The sequence below is a fragment of the Chenopodium quinoa genome, unplaced genomic scaffold (genome assembly GCF_001683475.1).
Source record: "Chenopodium quinoa cultivar QQ74 unplaced genomic scaffold, ASM168347v1, whole genome shotgun sequence".
Lineage (NCBI taxonomy): Eukaryota > Viridiplantae > Streptophyta > Magnoliopsida > Caryophyllales > Amaranthaceae > Chenopodium > Chenopodium quinoa.
The window spans coordinates 1,826,242-1,836,695 of record NW_018742390.1 but is presented as its reverse complement, the minus strand read 5'-3'; the positions used below and the strand labels follow the sequence as shown (position 1 = coordinate 1,836,695).

At 37.6% G+C, this 10,454-nt stretch overlaps 1 protein-coding gene across 1 annotated transcript; it reads left to right on the top strand.

The window, feature by feature from the left end:
• Positions 1 to 874: 874 nt before the first annotated feature.
• On the top strand, positions 875 to 2,850 carry LOC110699995 (berberine bridge enzyme-like 8). The gene has a single exon (XM_021877483.1). It carries the CDS (start codon positions 976 to 978, stop codon positions 2,593 to 2,595), a length of 1,620 nt encoding a protein of 539 aa, XP_021733175.1. The 5' UTR covers positions 875 to 975; the 3' UTR covers positions 2,596 to 2,850.
• Positions 2,851 to 10,454: the final 7,604 nt, after the last annotated feature.

The window sequence follows — 10,454 nt, the reverse complement described above, 5'->3', positions numbered from 1 at the left end:
TCATTGTAGGAAGGAAGATAAAGGTAGTAAGTTAGGAAAAAATAGGGAAAAGACACTAGTGGAAAAATACCTATCCGTAACAGGCAAAAAAGGCCTATCTGTAACGGGCAGCGGGCGTTACGTATGCCACCGTTACGGATAGCCAGTGTTATTTGTAAAGGGCAGTGTCCGTTACAAATAACAAGTTATTCGTAACGGGCAGTTGAAATGCCCGTTACAAATAACCCGTTACAAATAAAAGATTCGTAACAGGTTATTTCAACTGCCCGTTACGAATAACGTGTTACGAATAGAAGTTGTATAGTCCGACCCCTAATGTTCTATCGGGTAATCTTGCTTTCTTTACTTAGTTTAGGTTGTAATTTTGCTTTTCATTTATAGAACTCTTTGTTAAAAAAAATGTGTTTATTTGTGATATAGTTACGTACTCTGTTGAATATAAAGGGAATTCCAGTCAAATGATTCAAAAATTAAATAATTTAGATGCAAAGCAATGACTTGTACACAACTTAAATTTCTGATTCTTTAATTGTGCATGTAAGCATATGACTTTATATCAAATATATGATTGATCAAATAATTCTAATCAAAATCATGCAGTCATTTTCTTGCTACCTAATTAATCTTATCCCACGTGAAATAATAAAATTCAAATAAAGAATAATCAACTACGGTACCCCAATATTTGTCATCCTTACAATTTGGAATTCAACGCCATTTTCTACGTGAAATTTGATTAGTTTCTTGGTCAAATTACATTTAGCCGTAATTCAAAACCAACTTCTTAACAATTAAACTTACAAAAATTTCAAGGATATATCTTAAACCTTATTCATACAATTACTTCTTCCTTGATTTTTTTTTTTTTCTATAAATAACAAAGCTTTGATCATTATAAACAACACAAAAAACATAAACAACACAAAAAACCAAAATTATATCATATATTTGTGTAAGTATCAACACAATACAAACATGAAGGTTCGTATCTTCACATTTCTTTCTTTTCTAGCCGTAATTTTTGTATCAACTCTTGTTACTAAAAGTAATGCAAATATAGTTTCAAATCAAAATGATGATATTCAAGATAGATTAATAAAATGTCTTACTAGCCATTCTCTTGAATCCTACCCAATATCATCCCTCATTTATGCACCACAAAATACATCCTTCTCTAATGTTCTACAATCCTACGTACGAAATCTTCGTTTTAATACCTCCACAACTCGTAAACCCTTGCTTATTGTGACAGTTACCGATGTATCTCACATCCAAGCATCGATCTTGTGTGCCAAGGAGACCGGTATTGAGATGAAGGTCCGAAGTGGAGGCCACGACTATGAGGGGCTATCCTATGTCTCTATAGTCCCTTTTTTCGTGGTTGACATGTTCAACTTCCGTTCAGTTGATGTAAACATCGAGGATGAGACTGCTTGGGTGGATGCCGGGGCTCTCCTAGGTGAAGTATACTACAACATCGCGAACAAGAGTGACACCCATGCTTACCCTGCAGGAGTTTGTCCTACCGTTGGTGCTGGAGGGCACATCACCGGAGGAGGTTATGGTAATTTAATGCGAAAATACGGCCTTACAAGTGATAATCTTGTTGATGCCAAAGTTGTGGATGTCAATGGTAGAATACTTGATCGCACAACCATGGGAGAGGATCTCTTTTGGGCTATTCGAGGTGGTGGTGGTTCGAGTTATTGTGTTATCCTTTCCTATAAGATAAAATTGGTTAAAGTACCTAAAAAAGTCACTGTTTTTAGGGTTTCAAGGACACTAGACCAAAACCTAACTGATATTGTTGATCAATATCAACATGTTGCTCCAAATTTGGACTGTGATGCCTTCATTAGGCTTACCCTAGGTGTTACAAACTCGACCAAAACCGGCCTTTTGACAAACCAAGCAACATTTAGATGCTTATTTTTAGGTGACACTCAATCCCTTTTATCCCTAGTACAAGAGAATTTTCCCTTGTTAGGCCTAGAAAAGTCGGATTGCCTTGAAATGAGTTGGATTGGATCTGTCCTTTTCTATTATGACTTTGCTATGGGAACTCCACTTTCGACTTTATTAGATAGGCACCCTTCAAGTTTAACTTCCCTCAAAAGAAAGTCCGACTATTTGAAGAAGCCAATTCCAAGATACGGGTTAGAAGGGTTATGGAAGCTAATGGTTGAACTACAAACGCCTCAACTCACGTTTAACCCTTATGGAGGCCAAATGGCAGAGATACCGGCTGATGCGACACCATTCCCTCATAGGGCCGGGAACATGTTCAAGCTTCAATACGCGACTAATTGGAACGAAGAAGACAATGATAGATCAAAGTACTATATAGACTTGACAAGAAAACTCCATACCTACATGACTCCTTTTGTTTCAAAAAATCCAAGAGAAGCTTTTCTTAATTATCGAGACATTGACTTGGGGATTAATCACCAAGGTACAAGAAGCTACATTGAAGGTAAAAAATATGGGGTGAAATATTTCAAGGATAACTTTGATAGGTTGGTGAAAATTAAGACCATGGTTGATCCTGATAACTTCTTTAGGAATGAGCAAAGTATACCAACTCTTCCACGTTAGTGCATGGACCGTAATACTTTAGAATACAAGCACATATCTAATATTTTATTTTTCTTACCATTAAATAAAATACTATATTGATTTGTACTTATACCATATTGCGTAAAAAAGTGTTTTAACATTGTATTATTGTAATATATGTCTATTGATTTGTACTTGTACAGTTATACACTTATACCATAGTGAAAAGAGTGTTTCACATTGTATAATTGTAAATTGTAATCTATATGTTGTCATATTTCTTGTTTACCTGTATAACTTGTTGCGGCTTGTTACATTCAAGATAATTAAAAAGGAAAAAATTAAAAAAAAGGGGGGGGGGGGGTTTTCTAAGCTATGCCCTCAAGGTTGTTGAGTTTTTAAGGTGTGCCCGTGTTTTTTCAAAATTACAAGTTGTGCCCTCCGACTTAAGTTGTTTAATTAACCATACCCTCTGACTTAAACTCGACGTTAGAATTGTAAATAAATAGGAAGTAATAAAGAAGTGGATGAGAAAAAAGTATAAGAAATACACCGAGAGCTTGATATATAAATGGTTGCTTTTAGAAGAAAGAAGGAAAAGCAGATGGGAAAATTTGGAAAAAAACGTTAAATGTTAACCTACTTATATAACTCTACCCCAATTTGGGCGTGAAATTTCTCTTTTAAGTGTGGTAATGAACCGTTAACACAACTACTAACATTGGATTAGCGTTATTATAGGGTACGGTTGAATAAACACCTTATGTTGGAGGGTATATCTTATAATTTTAAAAAAGCATGGGCACACCTTAGAAACTCAATAACTTTGGGGATATAGCTTAGAAAAACCCTTCCTTTAAATCTATTTGGCAAGCTATTTTAGGCACCTTAAAATAACTACGTGCTAGTCTGCTAGATATGCAAGTCTCCTAAAATATGTTTGGATAGAAACATTTGGAAGGAAATTAAATGAGAGAAGGGATTTGAGGGATTGAGTGAATACAATGCACTCGATTGTATATAACAAATTTCAAAGTGTGTGTATAGACTTAGAAATATAGGATCATGTGAGAATAGTAAAAAGTAATCCGAACCCTTACATATGTGAGTAACAAATATCCACACAGTCAAAATTATAATAATTTCAAGCATCTTTATCGGGGGAAAAAATACACTATCCTTTAGATTCTGTGAACTTGAAATTTTGTAAAATAATTAATTAGACCAACTTCTAACTCCATTAGTTCATGTTTTCGACTTTTGGTCACCTTAAAATAAATACATTTCCTTTATTTTGCTTGATCTATAGCCCTTTGGCACACAACTTAAGTGAACAATTAAAGAAAAAATTGAATAAAAATGAACCACCCCTTCATTCTCGACTAATTGACATGTCAAACTTAGCACAAATGTCAATGCACTAGTTTGACCTTAAGCATATATGATAAAATATTAGTAAAAATTATTAAAAGTTGATATTATAAAACTTTATATTTATACACATTAAACAATATATTTCATGATTAATTTATTTTTAATATATATTACTGAAAAACAATGGTCAATTAAGTATATGAATAAGGAAAAAAATAAGTCAATATAAATTTTTTAGGAACAGGAAACCCTAATGTTTTTGTATTAAAAAAAATAATTTGTATTTTAGTTTCTTCGTTGAATTGCGTATTTGCGTGTCAGGTAACTATAGATCGATCAATCGAAGTAAAAAGAAATCAATGAAGTAGTATTCAACAAAAATAATTTTAATTTAGTAAAAGTAAGTTAAATTTATTAAGAAAAAATAAATTTTAGTTTAGTAATTTAAGTTAAATATGTTTTTGTAGTTGTTTGGACCCCCTGTGGGCCCACGTTCATTAAATACATAAATTACCAAAATGCCCTTAGTTAAACCCCAAATAGGAAAATTAAATCATCATGCACAGCATGCATCCCGAGAAACCCTAATATAGCCCAACAGGGCCTAACACGGCCTAGAACGGCCAAAAACCCTAATCCTAACCCTAATCAAGTTAGTTAATCCTCTCCTATAAATGATAATCTTCACAGTTTAGCGAGGTAATTAATTCTCTCTCTCTACAAATTCTCTCTCTAAACACAATTTATTAACTTAACCGTCGGAGGGGCTTTCTCGGGAACACCCCCCGAGGCAGTTGACTTTCAATGTTTTGTAGGACTCGGTTTGACCAGACGAGCAGGTTCCCCTTCAACTTCGATCTGAAATTCTTTTGCATAAACAATTGGCGCCGTCTGTGGGGAAACGTTAAACAAAAGTCATGGTCACCACCCGTCGAACCGATCCTTCCCAAAACGCTGGTGGGCAGAATCAAACTCAAGGCCAGTCACGACCACCTCGTCAGCCGCGGAACAACCCGCAATCAAACCGTGAAGATGAAGGTGACAACATGGAGATTGAACAACCCGTTGATCAAGGAAATCAGCAACCTGTGACTAGGCAAGATTGATATGTCCATTTTATATAGTGTTTTACCCCGGTCCCTTGGTCGTTATTAGTATTGTTTTTGGCTCTTTCGGGCCACTTTTATTACTAATTTGGGTGTTTTAGTGTTTTCGTAGTTTTAGTTGTATTTTACAGGAAATTTCACTCTTGGAGCATTTTCCCGGGCTTTATGGATTAACTACGGAAGCTAGGACACGACCACTTTTGGAGCCCAGGATCGGTGAGAGCCGGTGATTAAGGGCTCGGTAATTCGGATCCCGAGGCATTTGGACCAAGTATTCGAGACCCGAGAGGAAATCCAGATTGGGCCGAGAAATCTAGCCTTATCGAAGTTTAAGCCTCAAGAGGAGCAAAGACCCGATCGGGCAACCTCTATCCCGATCGGGCGCGGCAAACCATAGTGTTGTGCATGCTAAGGCGCGCCCGATCGTGCGAGCATCTAGCACGATCGGGCAATGCTGCTTGGGAAGAACGCGAAGAAAAAGGCGCTCCCGATCGGGCGCGCGTTTTTAGAAGACCTGATGATATTTAGTTTTAATTCTTGTTTTAGAAAACGTTTAAATACGATTTTGTATGGAATTACTAGGAAACCTTCTTTCTTAGACTTTCTCTCTCTACTTAGGATCTTTTCTCTCTCTTAACTCTTCTCTCAACTCTTGTTCTTGATTATTTCCATTAATACAGATTAGTTTGGTAACGATTTCTCTTCTCTTAATCTTATTTCCCTTCATCATGACTTATTTTGTTGCTTTGATTAGTTTAGATTTAATTATGTGTGAGTAGTTTTATTTCTAGGGTTCATGGGGATCCATAAATAATATGAAGGGGTAATTTATTGTTGTTAATTATCAATGCTAGATTAATTTCCTATTGATTGATTTAACGCTTTGTGACTAGATTTGCGCAAATCTTTTATGCATGAGTTTAACAATATTGATTCGAGATTCGACAGATAAGAATTGATGTTTAGGTCTAGTTTCAATAGGCATATTAATTTATAAATGGTTAAGTCGAGATTTGACAGATGAGATTTAATACCGGTAAATTAATTATGTGATTGTAATACGTAGCGAAAGCCCTTTACAATGTGGTTGATTGATGCATTGATGATTGACTATTATTGATTATTGGTATTGCATGATAATTTCTTATTGAATTGTTTTAACGTTTTACAATTGCGGCTTGTAAAAGTATAGTAATATTAAATTGATGAATCGAGCAGATGTTAATTTGATATTAAAGGCTATTTTCAATAAGAACTTAGATCTAGTAAATTGCGAGAGCCTGTTAGATCTATGTTGATTAATAAATTGCGAGAGCCTGTTAATCGTGTTATTTATGCAATGTCAATGATTGATTTCTATGTTTTACCCTGGAGTATTATATATTGGTGAACCTATGCCCTAGATCCTTTTATTCATTGTTTTCTCCCTACTCTTAATCTTCCTAGTTTAGTTTCCTTTAATTACAATATATTGGTTACTTTATAATTTAGATTATAATAATTAATAAGGAGTAAAAAGACTTGTTTCCCTGTGGAGATCGACCCTACTTCCCTATCTACTGTAGTTAAAGGATTTAGGTATTTACTTTTGATTAGGGGATACGACTTTACCGTGTCAAAATTTGGCGCCGTTGCCGGGGAAACGGTTTTATTTTTAATTCTGATTGTTTTTGTAGTCTAGATTATTTCCCTTTTGTCTCAGAGAGCGTTATTTCTCTGAGAAAAATCTCTTATTTGCTTCTAGTTTTTGTTTATGCCCAGGTGTTCCAGATCAGGTTACATCCCATTCGATCCTGAGATCGAACGTTCCTTTCATAGACAGAAAAATCTCTACAAGAAAATCCTAGCGGATTCTGGTGATAATAACAATAATCACCGCGATCCTCCAACTGATTCCAGTGATTTAGAGACATCATCAGACGCAGAATCAGAGATGACGGCTCCAAAGAAGCTTAGTGATTATTCACAACCAAAGCTTACGGATTTTCCACATCTCACCCCTACTCCGGCTCTTGATGGGGTTCAATTTGAAATCAAACCTCAATTTATAACGATGATAGAGAGGAAGCAATTCAGTGGAGCCAAGGGTGAAGACTCGAATCTTCACATTGCCGACTATTGTCAATATTGCAACACCAGCAGGCAAGCCGGGGTCACTCAAGACCAAATCAGGGAGATTCTCTTCCCCTTCTCTTTAACTGGAAAAGCTAAATTGTGGTTTAATGGCTTAAATAGAACTACACTTGGTATAACTGACTGGGAAACTCTTGTTTTGAATTTCTATAACAAGTATTACCCTGCAGAGAGAACAGCCGTACTACGGAGTGCAATCCAGAACTTTGCCCAAGAAGCCGATGAATCTTTATATGAGGCTTGGGAGAGATTCAAGGATTTACAAAGAGATTGCCGCCACCATAATTTAGCGCAATGGCAGTTAATCCAAGCCTTCTATAATGGCCTTGGAAATTATTCTCGAATAATTTTAGACTCTGCAGCTAGTGGAAGATTTATGAATCTTGATTTTGATGATGCAGGTCAGGTTATTGAAGACATGGAGATACATAATTCCCAATATGGGAATCCTAGAGGATTTGCTAACAAGGGGAAGCATAGTGTCGACCCTGTATCCTTTTTGCAAGCTCAACTAACCTCTATTTGCCAAAAATTAGATAACCTGAGCACTGATAATGTAGCCAATGTTTCTGCAATTAATAATAATTCTAATGAGCCTTTCTGTGAAAATTGTGGTATTGTAGGTCATTGGGAGCAGGATTGCAGGAGTTCCGTGGAGCAATTTAATGTCTTCCAAGCTTATAGGCAGAATAACCCATACTCCAACACTTATAATCCTGGGTATCGGAATAATCCATACCTTTCCTACCGAAGCACTAATGTTCAAAATCCACCACCACAAGAACCACAGGCGCCACAGAAACAGCAACAGAAATATTATCATCCCAATGCTAGCCAGAAGAACTAACCACAACAACCCTCCTCATCTTCTGACCCTTCTCTGGTGGAAATCAGAGCAATGTTGGCTAATATGCAAAAGCACATGGAGAGCAGAGATGCGACAATTGATCAAATTCTAGCGCACAATAAAATTGTAGATAATCAAATTGCGCAACTCTCCGCTACTCTACAAGCCCGCCAACAGGGAGCCTTGCCGGAACAGCATACTAGGCCTACGGATCAAGCATTTGTAATTACTCTACGGAGTGGTTCAAACTATGAAGGGCCCTTTATGCCCAAAGTTGATGAACCTGTTTTATCAAATAATGCTAATCTTGATTCCATTAAACCAAACAATGTAGTTGATAGCCCTGCAGGGCTAAAGGATAATACTAACATATCTAATTCTACATTGCAGGGTACAACTCCAGAGAAGGTGGCTACTCCAGACAAGAGTAATAATGCTCCAAAGCCAATTATCAAACTTTCATTCCCCAATCGTCAATTGAAGACAAACTTGGATAAGCAGTTTGGTAAGTTCCTGGAGGTAGTAAAAGATTTGAAGGTAACAGTTCCCTTTACTGAAATGATCACACAAATCCCCTCGTATGCAAAATTTATGAAAGAAATATTGACGAGAAAAAGGTTTATTAGTGAGGTAGAGACGGTAGCTTTCACTGCAGAATGTAGTGTCTACTTCAAAATAATTCTCCACCTAAATTAAAAGATCCGGGTAGTTTTTCTATCCCTTGTCATATTGGCAATCTCTTGATTGATAATGCATTATGTGATTTGGGTGCTAGTGTTAGCGTCATGCCATTATCTGTGTGTTCTAAGTTGAATATGGGTAAATTAAAAGCTACCAATATAACTCTACAAATGGGCGATCGTTCTTTCAAATACCCTTTAGGTGTTTTAGAGGATGTCCCTGTTAGAGTAGGTAAATTTTATATACCTGTAGATTTTGTTGTTCTTGATATGGTTGAGGATATGCAGACCCCAATTATTTTGGGTAGACCATTCCTTAACACTGCAGGAGCAGTCATAAATGTAAGAAGTGGTAAGTTAACACTATCAGTAAGGGATGATAAAGTTGTTTTTAATCTGAATAATGCCCCTAAAAGCTCCATGATTGAGGAGAAATGTTTCAGTGTTAATGTGGTTGTAAATTATTCTAACAAGCCCCAAGCTCTTGAAAAAGATCCCTTGGAGGCGGTATCTTGTGTTGCATCCTTTTCAGATGGGATTGACAAATGGCAGAAGGAAGTCGATGCAATAGAAAGAGCGCTTTACACCGTTGGTATTGGTTTCGAGGATGAACAGGTGGAACCGATTGAGCAAGTTGTGCGAATCGAGCCCAAGGTAAGTGTTCCGCCAGATCGAGTTGCAAGTGTTGAACGCAATGACAATTTGAAGCAACCCTCGATCGAAGAAGGATTTTTAGTGCGTAGCATTGAAGATCCCCCAGTCCAAGTCAAGGAGGATCCACCAGATAAGGTGATTATGCATCCCACAGGGTATGTCAGAAAGCCGCATCGCAGCCTGTACACCGCTAGACCGGGTGAGAAACCACCCGATCAAGTGTTAGGCCAAGGGTCCTAGATATTGTACTTGGTAAGAAGGTCGTGCGGGACCTAGATAAACCAGGGCTTTGCGGGAGGCAACCCGTATTTCTTGCTTTCTAGACCAGTTTTCCATTTTATTTTTTTATTTTATTTTAGAGAGGCGAGGAGAGTGAAATTTTACCGTTTATAAGTGTTTTTGTACAGGTATAGGTTTAAGAGGTCGAAAGACTTAGAAGAAATTTGAAGACAAAGAAGAAAGAAATAGCTAAGGAATTCAGACCAGGCACGGGCCCGATCGGGCGGAGCTCGCCCGATCGGGCGCGCAAGCATGCTATATTTCCACCTTAAAATCGCCCGTTCGGGCGTGGTTACCCGATCGGGCGCGAGAGGAGAGTTGGGAATCGAGCATGAGGGCGAATTTCAACGTCGCCCGATCGGGCGGGCAAGTGCCGTCAGAAACCCGAGCGAATTTCGCCCGTTCGGGCGAGGTTGCCCGATCGGGCGCAAATCGAGTGAAAGAAAAGATATATCGGGCGAGTATGAGGGCGAAAAATCGTTCGTGTTCGCGAACAATCGGGCAGAGCTCGCCCGATCGGGCGCGCAACTGAGTTTTGGGGCTTCAGCATGATCCGCCCGATCGGGCGCGCCTATTTTTGGCCATCCATATACTCTTCCTCTTCTTTCTTTCCTCACTTTCTTCTTATTCCATCTTCTTCTCCATTACTTTCTCTCTCTAAAACCTCCATTTTTACACCTTCAAACTCACTTCTTTTTCAAGATCTCCTCATATTCATCCATCAAAACCTCAAAATTCTTACATACTATTAATCCTCACACCTCCCTCTACATTTCCCACCTATTTTCTCCCACTTTCTCTCATACTTCCTTCAAACACCTAGAG